The sequence below is a fragment of the Sinocyclocheilus anshuiensis genome, unplaced genomic scaffold (assembly GCF_001515605.1).
Source record: "Sinocyclocheilus anshuiensis isolate Anshui unplaced genomic scaffold, SAMN03320099.WGS_v1.1 scaffold158, whole genome shotgun sequence".
Taxonomy (NCBI): domain Eukaryota; kingdom Metazoa; phylum Chordata; class Actinopteri; order Cypriniformes; family Cyprinidae; genus Sinocyclocheilus; species Sinocyclocheilus anshuiensis.
The window spans coordinates 174,068-201,824 of NW_015542333.1; the positions used below are offsets into that span (position 1 = coordinate 174,068).

The window sequence follows — 27,757 nt, forward strand, 5'->3', positions numbered from 1 at the left end:
TACACACATACAAATATATATGCATTGCACTGTACACAGTGGCAGCATTTATTTCTTTTCTTTTTTTACATTTTCTTTAATAGCATCAGTGATCACTTGTAGTTTCCTTATTCAAATACAGAAGTTGGCAATCTTGAAACAAACTCACAATCTTTTCAATCTATTTTTTTCTAAGTGATCTGGTAATTTTGGAATTGAAGCGCAGAGTAGTTGATACAGACTAGAAAATTGCAAAAGCACTGAAGTGTGTCACAGCGCAGCAGTCACTCTCCAACACATGCAAAGGGTTTTATCTGATAGAGATGTGTCTCAGATCTCCCTGCCAAAAAGCCAAGAAGAAAGCTCTCCGAGAGAAAAGAGAGACAGGGACGCCAAAAGATGCAAGCCAGGCTCCGCTCAGACAGATCAATTCAGAGAACAAAAGAAAAGTAATGTAGAGTAGAATGAACATGGTCAACGAAGACAGTCGGTCAGACGAGAGGCTGAGAGAGACAGACAGAATGCGAGCTCTCTACATCTACCTCCGTCTCGTGGCTTATCGGTGGTGGAATTTGGAGTGGAGCTGGAGGAGTCTCGAGGGACCTCACCCATGCTCACAGATTAGCCGCTAAACTGCACATAATTGTGTTCCCCCTACGTCTCTCCAAGAGCTATTAGTTTCCCATTCCCTGTCTTTTTTCCCAACATTCCTGCCTTTGTCGTTAGTGCTACTGATGGGACGGAGAGATAATGTCTCGGATTCTTTTTCTGGCAAAAAAAAAAAATCAGCAGAGAAATTAAATCTTTGATTTTTCTTGACTTCAGTTTTCCCCATAAAGGCCTCTTTGAGGTCACAAGGGCACTTTATTCCAAATACTCGTTTATTTTGCAGGAAGTCTATGAGCATCGCTGTGGAGTGTGTTCTGTCAATATGTGTCTTGATAATGATTGAAAAATAAAACAGAATATGTGGTGTAGACATCATCAGTGCAAGCATTTCATGGGCTTCGCTTTCAAAACATTGAGTCAAAGAATAATGAAACTCATCCGCCTTGGCCTGATCTGGGCAGTGCATGGAGTATATCAGAGTTATCAATGAGTTTAATTTGAGGATGATGATAGCTAATGCATTAGACCTTAGAGTTTCCTTGCCTTTCCATGACTCTAGGGTTATCTGTGGACTTGGCTTTATTGTCAGGATATCAGCAAGGATAAAACAGCCACGCTTTTAGTCATTTAATCCCAGTTACTCCAAAGACAGATATTCAGTCTTATGCATTAGCTTTAATGTTGTTAGTTCAGTTCATTTTAGTGACGCGTTTCAAAATGAAGATCACTTAGAACAACGTGGCAGACAGCGCACCCTGTGGGTTTTCTTTATTTTACAAAAGCACAACGTTTTGTTGTTATGCGTGTATACAAATAAAAGTAGACCCTTTACAGATTCGATTGATGTATTGCTCTGATCTGTACGATCAAATCTGACGGAGTAATTTAAGTTCTTTTAGGGGCTTTAAAAAAAAATTCAACAAAACACGCCGGCGCTTTTGTCGACCCCAGAGGGTTAAATATTTATTGTTCACATAATTTTCAAGGGTTCAAGGTTTTTATATTAATCTTAAATATTTGTTCTGAAACCCTTGTTTCAGATTGTTTGTTATGCTCAATGATATTAATGTTACTACCAAAATTGCATGTTTATTTTAATGTTACGCATTTGATATCTATAAAGAAATATGTGGACACCTACGCTAGACTTAAAATCGTACACATTTCATTACTTTACTGATGTATTTGATGTGCAACCAAGTGGCGTTAGCAAACGAATGCTTCTAGATTCGACTGTTTTTTTTTTAAAGCAGCTGTGTTTTAGTGATGTTTTTGTGGATGTATGAAGTCAGTTCACACAGGTGTCCTATAGAGTAACCACAGGTGCAGTTCATCACATTAACTATGGACATGTTCCACTAACATTACACAACCAGAAAGTGCCAAAATATTTTTGTTTTCATTTTGAACAGTATATCTATTGTTTTACCATTTAAAACCTCTTTTTGTGAAATGTCTTGATGGAATAGTGTGCTTTCTAAGTAAATGAACTTTTTTTTTTGTCATCTAATTTAACGACATTCAGACATTTTTTAATGTGGCTCAAGTGTGCAAACACATTTGGAGGTCTAATTCTGGAGACTGAACATTTTATAATTGAAAATGGCCTTATAATTATTATCGTTGAGCAACTGTGTGATGCCGTCCCCACAGATGAGCAGATGTACCGCTGTGAACACTGTGATGAGCTCTTCACATCAAAGCTGGAGTTACGGCGGCATCAGAAATACTCCTGCAGTAGCAGCAACTCTATCTTTGACTCACTAAGCGAAGACTTCAAACAGGAGCGCGAAGACAGCGATGAGCCGGTGCACGAGTGCAAAGACTGTGAAAAGATCTTCCCTAGCGAGTACAGGTCAGTACGCTCCACCACACTGAGCAAGTTCTAATTACCCACCAAGCTGTTATAATAATAGAACAAAAAAAGTTCAGTTTTGTTCTAATACCATGCTTTTTCATATTTATTTGCATACATCAGTGGTTCTGAACTGGTTTTGCTGTAAGACCCAGATTTTACCTTGTACCAGAGACCCAACACAGAACCAAAATTGTTTATTGCACATGTGTATGTTAAATGTGTATGATAAACATGTGCATGATTAATATGTTTATCTTACAAAAATAAACAAAAATGCCCTTAAAATCAATCATTGAAATTTACTAAAATTACAATGAGCCACATAGAAAAAATTATTAACGTTACACAGACTGCAAACGAAAAGGTCGCCACAAACCATATTTGGCATCTGCCTAATTTGGCTACCAAGTGACAGATGATTTTGGTGTCAAAAGAAGAAAAAAATCTAATCTAAGAAGTGTTTTACCCTTTTAAAAGATAAGCCTGTTTATTTTGCTATTCTAAATGCACATGGCAATATGATTAGTTATATTATTTGCGTTTAGCATTGTTCTTCCCTTGACACAACAGACCAGTTTAGAAGCACCGGCCTACATGGTGGTCACACAGAAAATATTTATGGTGTTCTTATGTATTCTTAGTCTCGGGCAGCACATGATCGTACACACAGATGAGAGAGAGTATAAGTGTGACCTGTGCTCCAAAGCTTTCAACTGGAAATCCAACCTCATTCGCCATCAGATGTCACATGACAGTGGCAAGCGCTTCGAGTGTGAAAACTGTGATAAGGTACGTTATGGTGACTTACTGCAACCACTTATATTTTTAAAAGAGTTAATTAGATTTTATGTGGGAAGTTGAAACATAACGTGCCCCTGGACTAATATTTAGCGGAGGTAAATGTAATACCTTTTACATTCAGGAGTTTGTTTTAAAATGTCATGCAGTGTGACAAATGAATTTTTAAAAAGAACAAACATTCATGTAGTGTCTTGATTAAAGTGAGATCATGAAAACTGCAGAATAAATATTTTAAGAAATAGCCAAATTTAGCTTAAAAATACTTTTTGATTGATGTCACACCACAGGACATGTCAACATTCCAAAAATTGTTCATGTCAACTACCCATGATTACTGCAGATTTAAATATATTATAATGCTAACAGTTCAATCAATTTTCAATAAATTTCATTTCCAAGTAATTGCTCTTACACCATGTTATGTTTACACCTGACACTAAGCTGGCATATTTCTGTGGGTTCTTCAGGTGTTCACAGACCCCAGCAACCTCCAGCGCCACATCCGCTCTCAGCACATCGGTGCCCGAGCCCACACCTGCCCTGAGTGTGGCAAGACCTTTGCCACCTCCTCGGGCCTCAAGCAGCACAAGCACATACACAGCAGTGTCAAGCCTTTCATCTGTAAGTCTGAGCAGTCTTGTCTAAGCCTCAGATACAATTACCAGTGTCCAAAGACCTCCCGGCTAGCTCCACCCCAAGATTGTGACAGCTGTTGTTTTATAGGTCAGAGAAACTAAATGAAATTCTAGAGCCATTCTTTGTTTTGTTCTACATTTGTTGCGTTTTTCTTTAGTGCTTTCTTTTTTTTTTTGCTCTTTTAATTACTCCATTTTACCCTTCTTCTGTTTTTTGTAACTGCATTTTCTTTTGAGGGCCCATTAGGCTTGTATATGGCCAAGGCAGAGGCATATTTAATGTTTAGAGGTAAACGTTTCTGCCGTGTCTTAGCTGCCCTCTTACCAACACTGAGAAAACACCATCTTCTTTTTGCTTGGCTTCACAATGTTCTGTGTGTTACTGTCCAATGTCCAAATGCATGTATGCTGTACCAGTGTACATGTATTTGTATGTATACAAAATTAGTTGAAATAGCTCTACTATTAATGAAGAATCTCATCGAGTTATTAATATGCTAATGGATCATATTTGTATCATATAACATAAGCGTTTTTAGCTCACCTTCAAAACAGAGTAGAATTCAATGTAGAGCAGTAGCCAACTCCTAGAGGTCTACCTTCCTGCAGACTTCAGTTTCAGCCCTTCTCCAGCACACCTGCCTGTAATTTTCAAGTAATCCAAACACCTTGATTAGTTGCTTCACTTGTGTTTGATTAGAGTTGGAGCTAAACTCTGGAGGAAGATAGCCCTCTTGGAGCAGGGTTGGCTACCCCTTGTGTAGACAGTGCCATGTTTGTTGAACATAATAAACAGCATGCACAGTTTATTGGTTGATCTAATCAGCTGCCGGATTATCACTGCTATTGAATGAACACCAAATGAAAACAGTATGCTAATAGAATTAACCAGTCATGTGTGTTCTCCCAGGTGAGGTGTGTCACAAATCGTATACCCAGTTCTCTAACCTGTGCCGTCACAAACGGATGCATGCAGACTGCCGCACCCAGATCAAGTGTAAAGACTGTGGGCAAATGTTCAGCACTACCTCCTCCCTCAACAAGCATCGGCGCTTTTGCGAGGGCAAAAACCATTATAATCCCGGAGGCATATTCACAACGGGCATACCAATGACATCCAGTCCTATTTTAGGCAAGTCCAAGTCTCATCATGGCATGAACCATAGTGGACTTGGCTTCGGTGATTACTTCCCATCCAGGCTGCATCATGCAGGTTTGCCCTTTTCCCCAGCACCCCCTGCATTCCCAGCCCTTTCCCATGGCTTCCCAGGGATTTTTCCCCCATCACTATATCCTAGACCGCCATTGTTACCTCCTAGTCCACTGCTCAAGAGCCCATTTAGTAAAAGTCAAGATGGGAAGCTGCCTCCTCTTGATGCTCCTACTCTTTCTGCGGTCGCATCCATGAACAACAGCAATGGCAATGTAGGGAGCGGTCTCAGCAGCCAGTCAGAGGACAATCGAGAGTCCAAACTGGACTTGTTGTTCCACGACAACAAGAATAAAGTGAAGATGAATGACATGTCTGATGGTAGTGACTTGGAAGATGTGAACACATCTAGCGGCACAGATCTAGACACCACCACTGGCACAGTGTCTGGCTCAGATCTAGAAAGTGAGGCAGAGAGTGAACAGGAGAAGAGCAGGAGGAAACCAGTGCAGGAGAGCAAGCAGGACGAAGTGAGCAGCAGTTTAGTATCTGTCTCCAGTTCAGGGAACCTCCCTTGCGAGCGTCCTTTCCTCTCCTCCCACCATTCCTTTTTCCCACCGCCAGAAGAGCAAGCACTTCCACCCTCCGGGGCCACCACTGACTCCATTAAAGCCATTGCCTCCATTGCAGAAAAGTATTTTGGCTCAGGCTTAATGGGCTTGCAGGAGAAGAAGATGGGCTCCTTAAACTACCATTCCATGTTCCCTTTCCAGTTTCTGCCCAACTTCCCACATTCCTTGTACCCATTCACGGACAGAGCACTCAATCCTGGCATGTTCTTCAAACCTGAGCCTAAATCCCCTCGTGAGCACATACAGAAATTACCTACAGCCACTGGTGCGGATTCACCCTTTGACCTAACCACCAAACCCAAGGAGGTCAAACATCTTCCTCCACCCCCCAGCAAGCCAGCCTTGCCATCCAATACCCCCTTGGCCCCTGGCGAGGAACAACCTCTGGACCTCAGCATAGGCAGTCGAAGCCGAGCCAACCAGAACGGTGGCACACACAATCAGCGCAAGAATCACGTCTATGGCGCAAAATGCAAAGCAGCTAAAGATGAACACCTAGCACTAACTCAGTCCCAGAACTTGCACCAGCCCCAGATGCCTCAGCCGCAAGCATCCCTTCCACAGCCACCTCCTCCCCAGCAGCAGCCGTCACTCCACTATGCCAAGCCCTCGCCATTCTTCATGGACCCCATCTACAGGTATTTCAACCCAAGTAGGTCTTATTGTAAGACCCAACACAAAGACAAATCAAAGCAGTAGCTGGTGATATGTTTAAATTAGACAAGTTATTGAAAAAGTATTGGTACCCAGTAGTTTTTCAACCAAACTTCTTTCGTACGTAACCCTTGGTGCTGTTGTCCAGCAGGGTGGAGAAGAGGAAGCTAATAGACCCAGTAGGAGCTCTAAAGGAGAAGTACTTGAGGCCGGCACCACTACTTTTCCATCCTCAGGTATTCTTTACATACATTTGCCTTACCTCCTCTTGTACATTGGTAAATATTCTGCTCATCTTTGCATTCAAGTACAGCTGAGCATGGCGAGACACTGAAAACACATTCCTTCACCTCTGGTCTGTTTTGGTTCAAGGGGAGCCTTGATGTTTTAAAATGTTCTGACATCTGATGGTATTTATTTTCATTAGATTATTTTCATCATGAAGATAATCTCAAAAGAGGTATTGCTTGTTTTCTGGCATGCTGTGCATTCAAAATTCGTTATCTTTTGCTTAGAAAAATAACCCCCATTGTTTGTGTTAGTATTTTAAACCTTTCCCACCTTTGAACGGTGACAACAATAATGAAAATATTATTAATAATGGCCTTTTGAATTGAAACAAATTATGCCACATACTTGCGTAGTTACCATTGTCTCTGGGAAGTTCTCTATTGAGTCCCACCGCTAATAACTTCCTAGCATGTCTTTCTTGCTCTGGCTGCCTAGATAATGTCTGCATGTCGATCAGGGACTTCCTGTGTTTGTGTGTAATAGAATGGCCTCTCTTGTTGGGAACTGTCTTATCTGACCTGTAAATCTGGCCTCCATCAATGCTGACCTACATCCCCCCAAATCTAAACCTTCTCTCGCTCTTTCCTTTTCTCTTTTCAGTAACCCCCTATTTAATCAAATGTCTCTATTTTGACTTCTACAAGTGGTATAAAGGTTTATCTATCTATCTATCTTATCTATCTATCTATCATCTGACTATTTCTATCTATCTGTCTATCTATCTATCTATCTATCTGTGTCTGTCTGTCTGTCTGTCTGTCTGTCTATCTATCGATCCATCTTAAGTGCTATCTTATTGCATAATATTTTTTTTTTGCATAATATTTTTTTTAAGTATATTATGTTGACTATATATTTGTCTTAAAGCAAATGAAGATCAAATATGTGATTATAATTTTTAAAAGGTATACGCATGAATATCACCATCACCTGTTAATATTCTAAACTAAAACACTAAGGCCCGGTTTCATAGACAGGGCTTAGCCTAAACCAGGATTAGGCCATAGTTCAATTAGGACATTTAAGTAATTTTTATAAACATGCCTTAGAAAAAAGCATTACTGGTGTGCATCTTAAGACAAAACAAAGGCACTGACATGTTTTAAAATCAGTCAGTGCAAGTTTCTTTCAGTTGAAACAACTCAGATTTACATTTTAGTCTAGGACTAGGACTAAGCCTTGTCTGTGAAACCGGGGGTAAGAGAATCAAGGTGATACCGATAAATGTGTAAATAAATTAAAACACACTGTCTGTCTCTGTGTTTATCCATATTCCAAAAGTAGGAAGGATGTAAGCTGTTTTTGGCCATAGAGCCGCATAGCAAACCCTTTGTTCTGCAGCAGGGGAAGTACTATCAGCGAGGGGTATATTAAACTGCATTGTATGGTTACCGCTCATGGAGGTGAATGGCTCATTCAGACGCTTCTCTCAGAGATTTGTTGGGAACAAAGTAGGAGCCGGGGGCTCCCATGGGGCTGCTCGAGTGGCTGCCAACGTGCCATAGGTTAGGGAGGTCACTCTTGAACAGCACAATCAAGACTCGACCTTCTGATATATAACTTCCTCCAGCTTTCCATCCTGTCTGGTTATGATGCAAACTCACAGGCTCTCTGTCAGAGTTCCTCACCAGTGCTGTTATTTTGTTCTTCATGCATCTGCCCTAAACAATTTTTTTTTGTTTTCTTTTTAAGAATGGCAGTACGCTGAGAACAATGTACCTAGTCGGTAATATAGTCAAAAACCTTCCCAGCCTCAGCAGTTTCAGATGTACTGTATGCTCTCATATAAGCAACCCTTCTTACAATTTAATCATTTTTATAAACATGCCTTAGAAAAAAGCATTACTGGTGTGCATCTTAAGACAAAACAAAGGCACTGACATGTTTTAAAATCAGTCAGTGCAAGTTTCTTTCAGTTGAAACAACTCAGATTTACATTTTAGTCTAGGACTAGGACTAAGCCTTGTCTGTGAAACCGGGGGTAAGAGAATCAAGGTGATACCGATAAATGTGTAAATAAATTAAAACACACTGTCTGTCTCTGTGTTTATCAATATCCAAAAGTAGGAAGGATGTAAGCTGTTTTTGGCCATAGAGCCGCATAGCAAACCCTTTGTTCTGCAGCAGGGGAAGTACTATCAGCGAGGGGTATATTAAACTGCATTGTATGGTTACCGCTCATGGAGGTGAATGGCTCATTCAGACGCTTCTCTCAGAGATTTGTTGGGAACAAAGTAGGAGCCGGGGGCTCCCATGGGGCTGCTCGAGTGGCTGCCAACGTGCCATAGGTTAGGGAGGTCACTCTTGAACAGCACAATCAAGACTCGACCTTCTGATATATAACTTCCTCCAGCTTTCCATCCTGTCTGGTTATGATGCAAACTCACAGGCTCTCTGTCAGAGTTCCTCACCAGTGCTGTTATTTTGTTCTTCATGCATCTGCCCTAAACAAATACAAATACAAAAAAAAGTTTCTCAGTCCCAGTTGGCTCCTAAAATCAATTCAAGAGAAGTTTCTGATTAAATGAGGCCCTGAGCTGTGCATCAAACACAGAGTATTCCTCTCTGAACTCGCCTCGTGTTCTCTCCTCAGGTGTCTGCGATGGAAAACATGACTGAGAAGTTGGAAAGCTTTAGAGCTCTGAAACTGGATGCTCCCAATTCCCTCCAGCACTCCTCGCACCACCTTTTTAACTTCCGCTCCCCGCCTCCCTCTCTCTCCGATGCTATCTTACGCAAAGGCAAGGAGCGATACACCTGCAGGTGAGCGCCACTCATGAAACGAGAGTAAACACATCCTTACTAATACATTTAATACTACGTCTTTTTCAACTGGGTTCAAGTAACTTTACATGGCTTTTGGTGTGAGGCCACATAGTCATCCAACACAAACAATATAGCCTAAATCCAACCATTACCAAATACTCCAAAGGTTCATTCCCACTTTTTACTTTTCAAAACATGAGCAACACATTTCACTCATGCTTGACGTTCCCAGACTGATATACAAGTAGATGCAAAATCACACATGGACAGTTTTTAAGTTATGTGATCAGCACATTAGATATCCCTTACGAAAAAGAAGTTTATTCAAGTGTGCTATTAGTATACTTCTTTTAAACTAAAAATAGGAAATTAAAAATATACTTGAACTTTACTTAAGTATACTTACTAAAATAAACTTGAAGTATACTACTTTTTGGTAAGGGATGTTCTTGCGAATTACGTTGCAATAAAAGCATTGCTCATTCTGAGAAATATAACATAGAAACAATGAAAGACATGAGACATTAGAGGCAGCGCGATCAAAAAAGAAAGAAGATTGATTCTGTCTACGCAGATGTTGTGGAGGTAGAGCAAGCTCTGGACAATGTTGGCTGGTAATAGCACCCTGGAGACATCCATGCTCTGTTTATAGAACGGCTTAATTATCATTGATTTGGCTACTAACCAGCTGTGGAAAGTCCTCTATATGAGGGTGATGAGGGCACTTTGGAATCGGGGGGCTTTCACATTTTTAAGTGATATTTTGACCCAGGCATGACTAAGATGTAAGACCTTTACTGCCAAAGGCTTCTTAACAGTCCACTTTCTGAACAAATATAAGTGAAAACAGTAATTTACGAGGGAAAATCTCTTAATCGTGGCGCTTCCAATGGCAAACATCACTGTTACTATTCCTCAGAGTTAGGGATTTCAACAAACCCTTGACCATAAGTAATAAATGTGACGTGCAACAGACATGAATTTTACCTCACATTTTGCCGCGTGTTGAGATGATATTAAACATTTACGATTTTTGCTTAGCAGATGATAAGATGAGAGCAAGCAAGCAACCAGATAGCAACTACCCAGAACCTGCAATGCCATACTATAGCAGCTACAGTTTAAAACACATAAAAAACACCCTAAAAACATAGCAATGTGAACACTCTAGCATCACCTTTTCTTCAGAAAATGTAAAAATGTAGTTTATTTTCTTTAACTTTATTGCATTCTACTGAGAAAAAAAAAATTTGGTAGTTCCGTAACATCTAGCAGTTTCACACACATTTTTCTAAGCGTACAAAAAGGGTCAGGCGGAATCAAACCCCTCTTTGAGTTCTACAAATCTACCATAGGGCCCTGTGAACACACTCGACGAGATAGAGAGCCTCCCGTGGGACACGAGTGCTACATGCCTGGCTCCTTCACAACAATCCCCTGATTAGCTCATTTAGAAACAATTTACCCTAACAAATAGCAGACATCATCAGAATCTCCCCATCTTACTTTCAGCAAAAAAAAGGCCGAGTCAGGTCAATATCAGAGCGGGCCAGCTTCAGGCTTCATTGTAGTAGGTTATTTGCCTGCTGTAGATGCTATCAGCTACTCTATGCAGCGAAATTGGCCTACTACGTCTGACCATTGAAAGACCCCATTCGGATTGTAACGCTTCATGTACAGTCCTTGTAACAGAAAAAAAAGAATTGAGATGATGAAGTAATTTAAAGTCCCTCTGGACCAAGTAATGAAAATAAACAAAATGGGAGGTAGAAAAGACTGACTTAAAAAAAAAAAAGCGAAACGTTGTCTTGGCGTTGTACCATTCTCTATGAACCGTGATGTGCCAAGTCTGGAAAATCGGGCTGTGCAGAAGCGCACACACATTTGCTCGCAAAATAAACTGGAAAATAAAAAGAGGCCTGCATCTTGATTCTGAGCACTTGATGACGAGCGATTTTCCCAAAGCAATTAGCCCTGAAAGTCAACTTTGCTGCGACCGAGGGAGTCTAAGCTACGCCGGCCACCCAACAAAGAAGGCACTGTCCGGCGAACTCCTGACACTGCCTCGCTGCGATTGTTTGTTTATCAGCACATTAAATTGATGTTCTCCTGCCTATTCTGGCTGATCTGACATTGCACACAAGTGAGCTACAGAGAGCCAAACCGTGACTGTTAGACAAGCTAGCACACAGAGGACATCACATATCACATATGTATATATCAAAATAAGGAAAATGTACTTCACTTCATCATCTATCATGTTTACAATTTCATTGGCTGACATGAAGGAAAAACTTAATGGCAACACAATGAGCCATAAAAGGACATAAGGGAGTATTTGTTTTCATGCAGAAATGAAATTAGAGCTTCTGTGTGATATCTTACACTGCTCAACATGCCTTCAAAGCTGTTTGCATTACCTTTGTCAGCCTCTTGGTGGGGTCATTATCAGCAAACATTGTGACAATACAACACGGGATTCATTAGAGTTATGCTAAAATGTGGATCATGTCCAATTTTTCAGAATGTTGAATGCATGCATACAAGCCCCAAAATGGTATCAGTGTGCATGCTGATGTATCCTACAGCTTTTGATTATTGTTTCAGCCCAATAGAAACCTCATATAAAATCCATGATTTTCTGTTTTTCTCCTTCATAGATGTAAATACTGTGACCGTTCATTCAGCATCTCCTCCAACCTCCAGCGACATGTTCGTAACATTCATAACAAGGAAAAGCCGTTCAAGTGCCACCTTTGCAATCGCTGCTTTGGTCAACAGACCAATCTGGACCGCCACTTAAAGAAACATGAACATGAGAATATTCCAGGTAAAATCAACTTGCTTTTATTTTAAATAATTTCTACAAAAAACAAAAATTAAAATTCCAATTGCACCTCAAATCTGTGATGTTGGTAGAAATGTATTTTTTTAACAGTTTAGGTAAATAATATATTTTAAAGATTACCTGAATTTATATTACTGTATTATTTAAATAATGTTTTTCATATTTTTTGGGAAGTGATCAGTGCTAAAAAAATGTAACCAAAATAAATAAATGTGCAGATGATAATAAATATAAAATATAAGAAAATAAATGCTAACGGTATCTGGCAAGAACGCATGCAACTGTCGTTTATAAGGTTTGTTTAGGTATGTTTATTTATCTTATTCGTATTTATTAATGTATTTATTTTTCTACTTATTTCTTGTAGTGAGTCAGCAGTCTGGGATCCTCTCAAATTTAGGAACAAATATTTCCTCACCGAACTCTGAGTCTGACAATCATGCACTTTTGGATGAGAAGGAGGACTCGTATTTCTCAGAGATTAGGAACTTCATCTCCAATAGTGAGCTGAACCAGGCCTGTAGCTCCTCGGAGAAAAGGTACGAGATCGCACACACGCACAAACACACACATGCACAGAATATATTTTGAAGCTATGGCAACAACCTCATAACCTGTCCAGTCAGACAAGCTGGCTCCTGAAGTTACAGTCTGCCCTCTAGTGGAGGACTGTGGTACTGCTGGACTCCAACCAGCCTTGTGTGTGTGTGTGTGTGTGTGTGTGTGTGTGTGTACCCACCCATTACAGACTTCGCCTTCAGTCGGGGCATCTCAATGAGTCATTTCACCTTGTTGAGTTCTGTTCTGCATTAAGCGCAGCCAGATACACATCAGGGAGCACATTCCATCGGCTTATGAAAACACCAAACAAAAGCTCATTACTGCCAAATTCATGAACCGTCAGCACGACTGTCGGTGTGTGGCCAGGTTCACGTTGCTTCAGAGTTTGGTTTAGGTGCAGCGCAGTCTGATTCACACAGACAAATGTGCACGAACAGATCCATGGTCAAAAACACGAATTCTTTTTTAGACACGTAATGGTCCTCCTCAGTTTTTCGGTTCCTCCACACTCCACCAGAGACCCGATGCCTCTGCCTCGTCACTTTAAAGCTCTGGCGTGGGCCGAAACCTCAGACTGCCATCTGGGATCAATAGTCCTGTCCTGACTGGTACAAGCAGGCCTGGCATTTTAATATCTGTAATTCAAATAAGTGCTCTGTTTTGTCTCCTTGCAAATCGCCCTCACAGAAACGCCCGCTTCGAATGGACAGGCAGCTGCAACATTCCCCTCTGCGCTCATGCGTCGTATTTCATGACGTCGTTTGGCCGTTTCCCTCTCGCTTTCTGTCACTCTTGTGCAGCTAGTCTGCATGCATGGTGGAAAGTTTTTTTTTTTTCTACCTTCTTCTGTCTTTTTGACTTTGAAGGAAATAATATAAAATGTCATATCCCATTTGTTTCTCCTATAAAGCAATGGGATTAAAAACATAAAAATGGAGAATTTGGTAAAGTCTCCTGCTTTTCAGGCTGTTCTTTTGAGAAAAAGACTAAAGTCTCACATGTGTCCCTTCTTGAGTTTTTAGAAGCTACTGTATTTCAACAATGTCTCAAACTTAAATGAGACATAACTGAGAACTCAATTATCTGAACTATACAAATATGGCAAAATTTGTCTCATTTAACCTTATTTTGTATTGCTCCTATACAAGGCATTTTCAGAGAAACATTTAAGACATAGTTGATACTCAAATGAGACATAACTGAGAGCATTTGTCTGAGCGATGCTATCCAAAATTATTTAATTAATAAATACAACAATTGTCTCATTTGTCAATAAACAATTGTCCTATTTGACCCTATCTGTATTTCTCCCAAGGGATTCTTGAAGAAACATTCGAGACATAGTTGATCCTCAAATGAGACATAACCTATATATTTACCTATATATACTCTGTATTTATTTCTCCCAATGAATTGCTGGAGAAACATCTGACACAGTAGATACATAAATGAGACATAATTGAGAAATCTATTAGCTGAGCTATGCTATCCAAACTGATTTTATAGCTAAGTACTCTTACTGTGTCCATTGTTGTCTAATTTGAGTCTACTATTATTTCTACTAAGGAATTTTATGAGAAACATTTGAGACAGTGTTACTTAAATGAGACATGACACCATCTGATTCATGCAATCCTACTTAATTTTATAGCTTAAAGGGTTAGTTCACCCAAAAATGAAAATTCTGTCATTAATTACTCACCCTCGTGTTGTTCGAAACCCGTAAGACCTTCGTTCATCTTCGGAACACAATTTAAGATAATTTTGATGAAATCTGAGGGCTCTCTGACCCTCCCATAGACAGCAAGGTAACTACCACGTTCAAGGTCCAGAAAAGTACCAAGATGATCGACAAAGTAGTCCGTGTGACATCAGTGGTTCAACTGTAAAGTTACGAAGCTACGAGAATACTTTTTTGGGCAAAGAAAAAAAAAAACGTCTCTACTGCGTCACTCATGATACTGTCGTGAACGCGTGTCCAAAGTGACGCAGTAGAGATGAAAATGTGGGATAATGTCGTTATTTTTGCTTTCTTTGCGTATTCTCGTAGCTTCGTAACTTTACAGTTGAACCACCGATGTCACCCTTTAAGGGGCCATTCACACAGAACATGTTTTTGGGTGGTGGAATGAAAAAAAAAGCAAGCTCTAGAGCACATTTTTAACAAGTTTAACTTTTTAGAAAGCCATTTCATGCACGAGATATGAGTGCAACAGTCAAACACGTTGATCTAGCATGTTTGTATAGAAAAGCAATTGAAAAGCAGCACAGAGGAGTGAAAAATCCAGTGGAATTCGGTATGAATGGCCCCTTATAGTTTCACTGTACGTAAACAGTTTTTACCCCCAAGGACTGTTAGGAGAAACATCTGAGACAAAGTCGATACTTAAATGAAGAGCTTCATTAAATCTAATGAGCTATGAAAGAGAAACTCAGGTACTCTTCCTTTCTTTTCCTCTGTGAATGGCAGTGGAAAAAGACGTGATCTGTTCTCCCGGATTCACCATATAGAGAGGGGCATGATTCCCTGCAGCTGGGTTAATAGTGTTTCAAAGAGCGTCTGGTCTCTCTGACTGAGTTTGACTGTCAGTCTGTAGGGGGCTGCCGGTTTAGCTCTATCAGGGGACCCTCAGACTGAGACATTTATCTGTGCGCTGCATTGACGGACCCCCCTTCCTCGCAGCTAACGCAAACAGCACTCTGACATGTTTAGACTGAGAGACAAAGCGCAGGTCTGTGGCAGGACCGCTGCTGTCTCCCACGTGGCATGGACTTTCTCTCAGGCCAGGGCAAATTTGATTATGAGATATTTAAGCATGATGGAAAATGGGAAACAAGCAGTTCTTCTTGTTCTTTTTTTTCGGCTTTGGTAAGTCTACACCTCACATAGCTTAACCACCCACCTTACGACCCCCTCCTCCTTCCACTCGACATTCGTCTGCCTCAATAGAAGTCAGTTTCAGAGCGCTGAAGTAAAAGCGACTTTGGAGGAGTGCACGCAATGATATCATAAGCTGAAACGTTTGGAAAAAGAGAGGTAGTGGAACAGCGCGGTGCTGATAGCTGCTTTGGAGAACAAGCGTTTTCTCTGGAACTCGGTGGCAATGAGACAAACCATGATGATTGCTCGTGACCTGTCTAGCTCGCTCTGTCTCGCCTCTCTGAAATTAGCCAATTCATCATTGCCACGCTCACAAGAAACATCTGTCATTAATTGCAAATCGGTGTGTTTGTCATTCGTGGATCTGTGTTTTCGAGCTCTGGCCAGGCAGGGGAATTACTGCCCAGTCCGAAATGATGGATAGCAACCCAGAGAGCAGCACAGCACTGATATTTGGCAGTCAGATTATGATGAGAGAATTACTGCAATGGACTCTCAGGGTGAAAATAGCTTATTATTTTATCCGGTGTTTTGGGAGGTGTAGTTCGATGTCATAGTTGTCTCCATTGCCCAAGGACATAAAAACTTATCGCCAGCGGCCATTAGAAATTCGGTCAAGGAATTTCCAAAATGTGCAATGTTGTGCAAAGTTTTCAGAGAGGAAGCTTTTAGTGTATGTGTGTTAGTTCTTGTTTAAGTTGAAAGGTTTTTCAAGCTTAAATCCCAAGTTGATAGAAACGTGGATGGGAAAAAGCAAGATGATAGCTTTGAACATGAAAAAAAAAGACATAAGACAGGAGCCTTCCTTCTGCTAAGGATATTGTTTCAGTCAAAAACAGAAAAAAGGTCATTATAAGAACTAAATATTTTAAAGGGGACATATCATGGGGGGAAAAAAAAGTATTTTATTTTTTAAATAAATCAGTTTGATGTACTATGTAGTAGAGTCTGACCGATATATCGTTTTGCCGATATTATCGGCCGATATGAGCATGTCGCCGATATATCGGTATCGGTGAATATGCCGCCGATATGAACTTTTTTTTTACAGAACATATAACGCAGATAAAATGCTTGAAATGGTATGATTACTTAGTTTGTCCAGCAGAGCGCGCTCCATTGTTTGCTACTGGCGACCTGGATGAAACGCTGAAAAGTCTATGGAAAACCATTGAAACTTTGAACGGCCATATCTCCCTAACGCCGCGGCAAATCCGCACCAAATTCGGGGGATCCCTTCAGCTCGAGGAACCCTCTCGAATGCGAATCGAGTGTACGTCTAGAGGCCCGCTTTCTAATGAGACCACCGCCGCATCGATAGGTGGCGTTCGAGAGGACTCCTCGAGCTGAAGGGATCCCCGAATTTGGTGGAGATCCGCTGGCGCTGGCGCGTTCGCGAGATAGTGACACCAGTCAACACTTTCACTTCAGTAAGGAGGTGTCTTATTCAGGCAGCAGCATTCAAGTGTGGTCTATATATATATACACTGTATATATTGGTGAGAATTAGATATTTCTTTCAAACAACATCAAAACAAAACAAAAATAATTATTCCAAACTTTTCACTCAATTATAAACTCGTAAAGTTACATTTTTATAATGCAAAAAGGATTCAGTTTTGGTCGAGTGTTCATTTAAAGGGATAGTTCACCCAAAAATGAAAATGTGATGTTTATCTGCTTACCCCCAGGGCATCCAAGATGTAGGTGACTTTGTTTCTTCAGTAGAACACAAACAAACCGTTGCAGTCTGTCAGTCTTATAATGGAAGTGAATTTGGTTTAATTTGGTTTTGATTGTGTATGTTTTTTTGACTCTCAAAGCCATGATTCACATTCACTTCCATTATAAGACTGACAGACTGCAACGGTTTGTGTTAAAAATCTCCGTTTGTGTTCTACTGAAGAAACAAAGTCACCTACATCTTGGATGCCCTGGGGGTAAGCAGATAAACATCACATTTTCATTTTTGGGTGAACTATCCCTTTAAGATCAGAAGTTGTAGAGAATGAAAATGTATCGTATTTATCGTAACATCATTACCACGCAACAGAAGTACAATGGGCCTTCAACACTACAGCTCTGTTCCAAAACCCAGTGAGCTGCACAAGTGCACTTACATTGGAAAAAAAGCCTGTTCCTGAAGGCATAACCATCTCTCACAAAGCAAGCAATCCCAGAATGCCACATTTCTGCCTATGTTAAATGTCCCAAATCAATTCAGTTAGAATGCTTCTTTAGAGGGCACAAGGAAGTTCCCTAAGTAGACAGCAAGGTGGCTCACCAGATTGTGGAACAGAGTGTCTGTGTAACACTGCTGGTTATGACCCATTGTAACCTTTAGATGTTGTTGAACAGATATTCATTGTTTCCCATAGTGTTTGTCGCTGTGATCCCTCATTATCCCTCACACAACTAATCAGCAACTAGTCATCTGTCACTCTGGTTTGCCAAAACAAAGAAAAACATCACTGTCCAGTTCTATTGCATTTCTGTTCTCTCCTTCACTGTCCTTTTCCGGGAATATTATTGCTGCTGGAATGCCACCGGCATCAATGTTCAATATTTTGTAGCATATTTTATTCAAAAGTTAGGGAGGCTTATTCCCGTTTGCATCTCGTTTAATTCTGCATGGACAGAGGCAGACAGAGTTGTTGACCATGAATGTAACCAAAGCTGTGTCCATTTGTTTTGTGCTTTCATCCACTAGTGTGATGACCACTTGTATTTTTCATGTCCCGTTACCATCTCATCCAGTGCATGCTCCTCAAATGCATCCAGTTCCAATATTTAGATTGCGGTTGTTGGGCTAACTGAGGGTCCCTCCCCTCTCCACACCCCTCCCTATCCCGGTACAGGTGTATTGAGGAGGATGCAGGCCTGTTAGATCTGGAACCTCTGCCTGGTTTCCCCAAAGGCCTGGAGTTCCATAAGGCTGGCGAGGAGCCCTATGATATTAAAGACATTTTTAGCACCTCGGTAGAGTCGGAGGCGCTGAAAGAAACACTTTTCAGGCAGGCTAAAACACAGGTATGTGAATGTACCTGCTGCAGAGAGCTGCTACTATGCCATGAGCCCACATCTGCTGTACGTAGTCACGCAAACGTCAAGAGAAGGAAAAACAGTCGAAGACCATCTTATGAATATGGACACATATTGGGGGGAAAAAAGTTATTTTTAGTTTTGTCTTTACAAAAGACAAAATAAAATAAAATGGCATATTTTGAGAACAAGTATAGTTTAAGTATACTATAATGAACAATAATAGATTTAGTTATTTTAGTGTATTTACACTAAAATAGCAATCTGTTATTATGCATGCAGAAATTATGCTAAAATAAAATGTATTATATTTATGGGAAGGTACTTTTTTGTAGAAATTTACAATTTTTTAATGAAAAGGTTGGGAATTCCTGCAATAATCGATGTGGGGAAAATGTTAATAAAACTGCAGGTTTTGCACTACTTAATCATTGTCATTTTCTATTTTGTTTTAGAAATAATATTTTTAATGTTCAACGTTGATAAAAAATATTAACTGAATGGCATTAACATAACTAACACTATTATCTTTCTGTATCATTTCCTCATATTTGTGACCCTGGACCACAAAACCAGTCATAAGGGTACATTTTTCGACATAATCTGAAAGCTGAATAAATAAGATGATCATTGATGTATGGTTTGTTAGGATAGGACAACATTTGGTCGACATACAATTATTTGAAAATCTGGAATCTGAGGGTGCAAAAAAAATCAAAATATTGTGAAAATCTCCTTTAAAGTTGTCCAAATGAAGTTCTTAGCAATGCATATTACCAATCAAAAATTAAGTTTTTATATATTTACTGTAGGAAATTTACAAAATATCTTCATGGAACATGATCTTTACTTAATATCCTAATGATTTTTGGCATAAAAGAAAAATCAATAATTTTGACCCATACAATGTATTTTTGGCTATTGCTACAAATATACCCCAGCGACTTAAGACTGCTTTTGTGCTCCAGGGTCACATTTATAACTTTAAACTGTCTTCTGGTCTCAACATTTCATGTGGACTCGTTACATGTCTTATATGTAAGAATAATTTTAGACTGATATACCAGTTAATGGTTGTCCTTTAATATTGTGTATCGACAGGTCAATGTCTGCTTTTGAATCCCTCATTATGTTTTAAGAATTCATATCCACTTGCTATTAAATAATTACTAGTTTATTTTACATTGTTTCTAAATTCAAATGCTGTTATTTTGTTTTCTGTTGAGCATTGAATAAGCAGCTCAAAATAACATGCATGTGGATTTGGAACGAGTAAATGATGACTGATAAACTGTCTATTTATGAGTACAGTACATGATAGCTTCTGAAATGCACAAACCCTAATTAACAGATGACGAATGTTTTGGCTTTGCGATTGAACTGTCCTCCTTTTCTCCATCCAGGCTTATGCAATGATGCTCTCTCTGTCTGAGAATACCAATCTGCATTCATCCTCCCAGAACTCCTTGGATGCCTGGCTCAACATAGGAGGAGGGCCGTCAGAGACGAGCTCCTTTCACCCCCTCAACAACATCTGAGAACACCAACAAGACAAACGAGAGATGGAGGGAGAAAGGAGGAGAGGGCAAGAGATCAACATGAAGATACGTCAAAAAGAGCTCGTGAAGACCAGCAATGCCACAGTAGATGAACCACCACTATGAGAACGCGAAGAGGAGAACGTACTGTTGAGTGAAACAGACACAGGAACCAATCACAGACGGGAGAGTTTTATTACACAGCATAAAAACACGAGTGAACTCACCGAATCCCAGCCCTACAGCATCTTTCCTGTCTGCAACTAGCCACTATAGTGATGTTCTCTGCTGATTCAAGAGGGAGCGATGCATTCGAGTGACTCTGAAATCACCTTTCCACCTCATTTTCAATGATATGCATTTCATAGAGACTGCTCTCAAGGGGTTTTTAACATGTTCTCGGAGAAGCCCAGGAAGGCTTGAGTGGACAGAGTAGTTTAGTGTTTCTTCAACTGGAGATTTGAACCGTTTCTACTCAGCATTCCATTCTCACGTTGATCTTCTACAGCACTGTACCAAGGTGTCCTTTCTATTAACTCACAGCCGGAGTCTTACAGTAGATCATTATAGTAGACATCAACATTGATTTCCAATGGCAGTAGAAGCACTTAAGTCTAAGCCCACAACTAGCATGCTAACTTTCCCCCGAAGGCTCAATGCAGTTTGTAAGCCACTGTCTCAAAAAGTAAATGCTGGGAGATTTGTGTTTGGCTGTGCGATTTTGTCTCGTCCCCAGCCGGATCTTCATACGATAAATCACTCAGCACGGTTGTTCATGTGTATAGCATCACGGTCATTGTAATTATTGTTGTTATGCTAAGTGTTTTTAGCTGTATACAACCTTTATTCCCAACTGAAAGTTTGTTTTTAAGAGTTAAATTATTCTCCAGTGGGGCAATTGGAAATCTTTTCTTTTTCTTGCATTCAGTAACATTATGATTTTTTTTCTATGTGATTTGTTCTTCAGTAAACAATATTGTTTCTTTTTGAGCACATCTGTGCTTAAATGTTAATATAATTCTTTAGTGAAGGACCAAATTTGTACAATATTGTTGTATGATGGACAGACTGAGTTAACCGTTGGTAGCAGAGAGTGTTGTGTGCCAAAATCCCCTTTTCTTTGACAATCATTTCTTTCCCGAGTGGTCGCCTCCACTTTTTTTTCCCCCCCTCTGTTGTTGCTACTTACGTTGATGAGTGTCTGTCTTTTATTTATTTAGATTTTTTTTTTTTTTATTAATGAAAAGAATGAAGAAACAAATTATTTACCCACTCGTTTGAAGGAATGAAATTACTGTAATATGATGGAAATTCAGAATTGTTCAAGCTCTTCATAGTATGGAAGCCCGTTTCCGCCACTGAATAAAAAATTAAAAAATAGGTTATTGCGACTTTTTATCTCACAATTCGGACTTTTTTTCAGAGAATTGCGAGATATAAAGTCACAATTGCGAGATATAAGCGAGATAAAAACTAGATAAAAACTCACAATTCTGACTTTTTTTCTCGCAATTGCGAGTTTATATCTCACAATTCTGACTTTTTTTCCTCACAATTCTGACTTTTTTTTAAAATGCGAGTTTATATATCGCAATTCTGACTTTATAACACGCAATTGCGAGTTAAAGTCCAATTTTGAGGGGGGGATAAAGACTGATGTTCTCAGAATTGCGTTTATATCTCACAATTATAATTTTTTACCTCGCAATTGCGAGTTTGTATCATGCAATTATGAGAAAAAAAGTCCGAATTGTGAGATAAAAAGTCGCAATTACCTTTTTTATTTTTTATTCAGTGGCGGAAACGGGCTTCCATATCATAGAGATGCAAGTTGCCAAAATCTGAATTTAAAAAATAGTGTGTTTATATTATGAGCACATAATCATGAAGTCTGGTTTAATCTGTTCAACCATTTAAAAAAGTAGGCACTGTGTGATTTAAGGAAAAAAAAGAAAAAAAAAAAAAAAAATTTTGGACTAAAATATCAGGTAACTCAATAGAGGGGCATTATATGTTGATATTTTTTACACATTTTATCACTCGTAGTCAAACATCTTCATGAAGAAAATGGATCGACAGTATATCTCTGGGTTCAAATCGCATGTTTTCAATATCCCATTTGCTAGTCCTAAATATCATATCAGATTCTACATAATTCAAATACTTAATATCATTTAACATTCACAAGAGCGTAGAGGTTTCTGAGAGATGCCCAAATCCATGAAAACACATGTGAGTCCTCATCCAACTCCTGAACTGTGAAGCCAGCGAATGAATCGTAAACAGCTGAATGAATATCATGAATGTGTAGAGTAGATTTAATATGTAGGGTATGAGTCAAACTTAACTTCTCTCGACTGAATGTCTTTTTGGTCAGGAATTCATACTCTCCTCGCTTCTTTTTGGATGTTTAAAGACTCTCTGGAATCTGCACTTAAATCGAACACACCCCTGTCTGCCTAGTTCATACTTTACATCTGAGCTCTTTTCTTAGTACTTTACTTAGTATTTTTCTAAGCAAGGCTGGTTTTAACAAGCACTTTAACTCTTGGGTCAAACAGGCATTTTTATCAGATGCTTTTAAATACAAAAGCAAAGAACATTCAAGCATTGTTAGAAGAACTTGCCGGTTTTGAACGTGGATTATTCTGTTTTCACTGCGAACACAAACCAAATGAGATGGACTTGACTGGCCTTTCACAGGGAATCAATCTGCTTTGATAACGCTGTGTAAAAACGTGCAGCAGTGTCTTATTTCAATATACTACCAGGTGGCGCACTGTGTAATCTTACCTATCTCCTCACTATCTCATTTACTCAAACCCTTGAGTAAAAAGCCTGTTTGATGCATAGGATTGCTGGGGATGCAATGGGAGTATGGAGAAGTCATGTCACATACTACTGTACTTAGTAAGCGCTGTAGGTAAAGAAATTGACCCACACTGTTAAAATCATCTTGGAAAAATGGTCAAAAAATGAACAATGCATACTGTCCTTGGCCCACTGTTACATTGCAAACAAACGTATCATTTCAAAAACCATAGATAATGTGGTTTCTCTCTAAAAAAAAAAAAAGTGTATAGTATTTCCAAAAAATAAATAAATGACATTGATATGTCTGAAAATTCATTTTGAACATGGGTTTGAAAATAGATGGTGCTTGTTTCATTTGGATATGAGTTGTATATTGCTTCTGTTATGTTTATTAAAACTATTGTGCATGACTCGTGTTTAGAGGTCATAATGGTGTCCATTTGTGAAATGTGTATCTTAAATTAAAAAGAAAAAATAATTAAAAAAATAATGAATTTGTAGATGCACTTATTGTACGTGGTTAGGTTAGTAGGTTTGACTAAGTCCTGTTACTGCCTTAAATACTATGGGCAGATGGTTACTGAACTGAACAATATGCTTGTGGGAGAGAAATAATGACAAAATGTAAGGATTGTAGAATAATACAGAAAATTCTGAAGTTCTTTTTGATGCTTGTGATTACTGAAGATGTACTTTAGAGCAATTTCATGGAAAAGACATGATTCTGATGTTAATTCTGTAGAATAGATATGTATACCAAATGTAATCTTTCCAATGCTATGAAGAATTTATACATGAAATTGATATGCAATAAAAACCTGTGTGCTTTTTATATGAATGCTGTTTTTCTTATTCATTGGGTTAATGTACTGTAGATGTGTCAATGAGTATGCAAGGTGTTTTATGTAAACATGCCAGTAATATGCATGCTAATAAGCAACTAGTTAATAGTGAGAATTGGCCCTTAAAATAAAGTGTTACCAAAAAATGACAACGCTGATTTACAATATCTTTTACTTATTAACAGTATAATAAACTTAATAAACTTATTACAATAAGTTTAGCTCTTAATAATAATGCCCTTAATAATATATTATATATCAAGCATCATCATCCTCTATTTCTCTTCCTTTAAGGGAAATAAATGAAAATGGGTCCCAGCTGTCATCTAAGTTTTGCAGAATATATAAAATGTTTAATATAAAATTTAAAAGAATAAGCCATACTCAAATTTATAAAAATAAATAAATACCCGGATGGCCTAATACTTCATGCAGCCACAGTCACTTCATTCATTTCTGAATGAATCAGCTGTTTTTAGTTGACAATAACACAACAATGTTTAATTGCTAGTCTCTAAACCAGTTACCGCTTTGGTCTATTTGGTCTATTAATAGTTTCCACCGTTTTACCTTATCTCAGGGGTTCTCAGCTCTGGCCCTTTAGGTCCACTTTCAGCAGAGTTTAGCTCCAACCCAAACAGACAAACCTGATTGTCAGCATTGCCAAACTTTTGTAGCCTACATTATTTTAAAACAGATGTTTTCAACAAGTCAAATACATATATATAAGCTACTTATTTACTAATAAGACTTTTTTTTCTTATATCTGTTAATGGAGGAGTTATGTTGTCGTTAGTTACATTTATAGTCTACTGGTACGAGCAGCCATTCTCCTCCCGCCTTACTAACGTGGCAGCCGCTGACTTCACCAACCTAGTGGGTTCTGTGGAGCAGGGCTATACCATCATCCCGGTGATCGAGGATACGCTAGCTATGCACCTCTCGCTATCTTCGACTTCTTCCTGGAAGTCCCTGCAGAGCGCCACCTATGGCTTAAACTCACAGAGATCCGTGAGAAGGAGAAAGTTTTTCTCCTTGACGCCCCCATCTCTCAGTCTGGGCTATTTGGGGAGGCAATCAACTCTGTGGTTGATCAATTTCGGGCAGCCAAATCCCAGTCAGCGGCCCTCAGGCAGTTTATGCCCAGAAGGGCACGGGAGCCCCCTAATCCCTCCTGGCCCAGACAGCGCTCCTTGCCCAGGAAGGAGGCCGCCAGTAGGAGCAGCGACCCGGGTCATCCCCCACCGCCCACGGTCTGGGGAGCCCGAGGTCACCCATTGCCCCACCGGCGACCTCGCAGGTGGATTGAGCTGAAGCGGTCTGACAGACCTGCTGCTTCAGCTCCATCAAGTCACTCCTGACTCTCGTTTCAGGAAGAGGGGAGCTTCCCCCACCTTACGAGGCTGGGCAAGACCGTGCAAATGTTTCTGCCCGCTTCTAAAATGCTCCCCTCATTCAGTTCTGTCACATCCGCCGCCCAGCGCATTTTGGTGTGCAGCAACCGTTCGGCCTCTCTCTGTTTCGACATTGGGGATGGGAGACGCACCAGACTTTCTCCTCCTACCATCTGTTCCTTTGTCACCTGCTGCTCACATTATAGGAGACACATGTGGTTCTCTCCCAGTGCCAGCAGACCCTGTACCACCTGCATTGGTTCCTGTAGACTCCCTCTTCCCGTGTCTGGACGCCAAGGGCCCTCCTTCGTGGTTGACGATGTCTCCCCCTCCGGACCATGTCGGCAAAACCCCAGCACAGGTATGTCCTCAAACAGACTGCAACACTCTGCTACCTCTATCGCAATTCTTTCACGAATGGAAGCATCTACCAGGGGCATTGCCCTGGGTTCTCCGCACTGTTCAGTTCGGTTACACACTTCAATTCGGTCGCAACCCCCTTTGCTTCGATGGGGTTCACCTGACTGTAGTGGGCAGCGCCTCAGAGGCTTCTGTACTACAGCAGGAACTATCTTCCCTTCTCCTCAAGGGGGCGATAGAGGAGGTTCCTCCAGCAGAAGTGGAACGCGGCTTTTTCAGTCGCTATTTTCTCGTCCCAAAGTAGGACGGCGGCCTACGTCCAATTCTAGATCTTCGCCGACTGAAGTTCAAGATGCTTGCGCTGAAGGCTATTATGTCTCAGATTCGAGGGGGAGACTGGTTTGTCACCGTCGACCTGAAGTATGCCTATTTCCATATTCAGGTCATTCGGCGACACAGGAAGTTCCTCAGGTTCGCCTTTGGGGGAAAGGCTTACCAATACAGGGTTCTTCCCTTTGGCCTAGCCTTGGCACCAAGGACATTCACAAAGTGCATGGATGCTGCTCTGGCCCCATTGAGGCTCCAGGGCATCCGTATACTCAATTACCTGGATGATTGGCTCATTTTGGCCCACTCCAGGTAATTAGTGAGTCACCACAGGGATGTCCTCCGCCACATGCAGTCTCTTGGCCTCAGAATGAAGGTCAAGAAGAGTGTTCTCACCACCTCTCAACAGACGGTATTCTTGGGGGTTCACTTGGATTCCGTTCAGATGCAGGCCCGTTTGGCTCCTGCCCGGATTTCCAGCCTAAACGCATGCACGGCCCGCTTCAAGCTAGGCCATCATGTTTCTGTAAGCACTTGTTGCAGGCTCTTGGGCCTCATGGCCACAGCCTCCCCTGTGCTGCCCCTGGGGCTGCTTCATATGAGGCCGTTCCTTTGGTGGATGAAACTCATAGGGATCCGCTCGACAGGACCAGCCTCTCGCCTAGTAAGAGTGTCGCGCAGTTGCTTTTGCGTACTTTCAATGTGGCGGGACCCCCTCTTTCTTCAGAGAGGGGTCAGTATGGGCACTGTTCACCATCGCCAAATGGTTATGACGGACACCTCTCTGACGGGCTGGGGCGCGGTCTTCGAGGGCAGACCAGCGTGCGGAGTTTGCCCGGAAGAGTTTCTCTCCTGGCACATAAACAGCCTGGAGCTGAAAGCCGTCTTTCTGGCACTGATTCACTTTCTCCGCTCTCTCGAGGGATGTCATGTGATTGTCAGGATGTACAACTTGGCGGTAGTATCTCATATAAACCGCCAAGGGCCCGCCGTCTTCTCCTTTGGGCTCAAGGCAGATTCCTCTCCCTGAGAGTGGTTCACGTCCCGGGAGTCCTGAACCTCGCAGCCTATTTTCTGTCGAGACAGAAGCTCAAATCGGGGGAATGGATGCTGAACTATCAAACGGTAGCACAGATTTGGGACCTGTTCGGCAGGGTGGAGGTGGACCTCTTTGTGACGCAGGAGTCATCCCAATGTCCACTTTGCTTCTCCCTGAGTTCCCCAGCACCTCTGGGCATAGATGCGTTCGCTCATCCGTGGCCGAACCTGACACTGTATGCGTTTCCGCCTGTCAAGCTGATTCCGGCAGTACTGTGCAGAGTGAGGGAGAGCAGTGTCCGTCTCCTGCTAGTGGCCCCATTCTGGCCGTCCCAGACATGGTTCGCGGAGCTGATTTCTCTTCTGGATCAATCTCCGTGGGAGATTCCAATCAGAAGAGATTTGCTGTCTCAGCTTCAAGGCGAGATCTGGCACCCTCAACCCGAGATCTGGAAGATGTGGGTATGGCCCATCAAAGGCCACCAGATTTGACTTCTAGTCTTCCTGCCGATGTTCAGGAGACTATTGCTAGTGCCAGAGCCCTTTCCACGAGGAGGCTGTATTCCTCCAAGTGGAAGGTTTTTTTAGTCATGGTGCTTAACTCATGCAGTGGACCCAGTCAGCTGCCCTAAAGGTTCAGTACTGGAGTTCCTACAAGAGAAACTTGTGGCAGGGGCGGCGGCTACTACCCTGAGAGTTCATGTTGTGGCCATCGCCGCAAGGAGAGAGCTGGAATG

The 27,757-nt window shown here is 40.9% G+C and overlaps 1 protein-coding gene and 1 pseudogene across 1 annotated transcript; both read left to right on the plus strand.

Moving 5' to 3' along the window:
• Positions 1 to 2,245: 2,245 nt before the first annotated feature.
• On the plus strand, positions 2,246 to 9,376 carry LOC107691062 (PR domain zinc finger protein 16-like). Its single transcript, XM_016489546.1, has 6 exons — positions 2,246 to 2,443; positions 3,088 to 3,235; positions 3,715 to 3,868; positions 4,793 to 6,302; positions 6,470 to 6,554; positions 9,203 to 9,376. The coding sequence occupies exons 1-6, from the start codon at positions 2,250 to 2,252 to the stop codon at positions 9,374 to 9,376; spliced, it is 2,265 nt and encodes a 754-aa protein (XP_016345032.1). The 5' UTR covers positions 2,246 to 2,249.
• Positions 9,377 to 25,434: 16,058 nt separating this feature from the next.
• On the plus strand, positions 25,435 to 27,512 carry LOC107691063 (uncharacterized; annotated as a pseudogene).
• Positions 27,513 to 27,757: the final 245 nt, after the last annotated feature.

Bases quoted from the DNA above. Each gene is read 5' to 3' on its own strand.
- LOC107691062 (XM_016489546.1), top strand. From the start codon at position 2,250: ATGTACCGCTGTGAACACTGTGATGAGCTCTTCACATCAAAGCTGGAG. The intron at 3,869-4,792 runs GTAAGTCTGAGC...GTGTTCTCCCAG, and splicing joins CAGTGTCAAGCCTTTCATCT to GTGAGGTGTGTCACAAATCG. The intron at 6,303-6,469 runs GTATTTCAACCC...GTTGTCCAGCAG, and splicing joins TTCATGGACCCCATCTACAG to GGTGGAGAAGAGGAAGCTAA.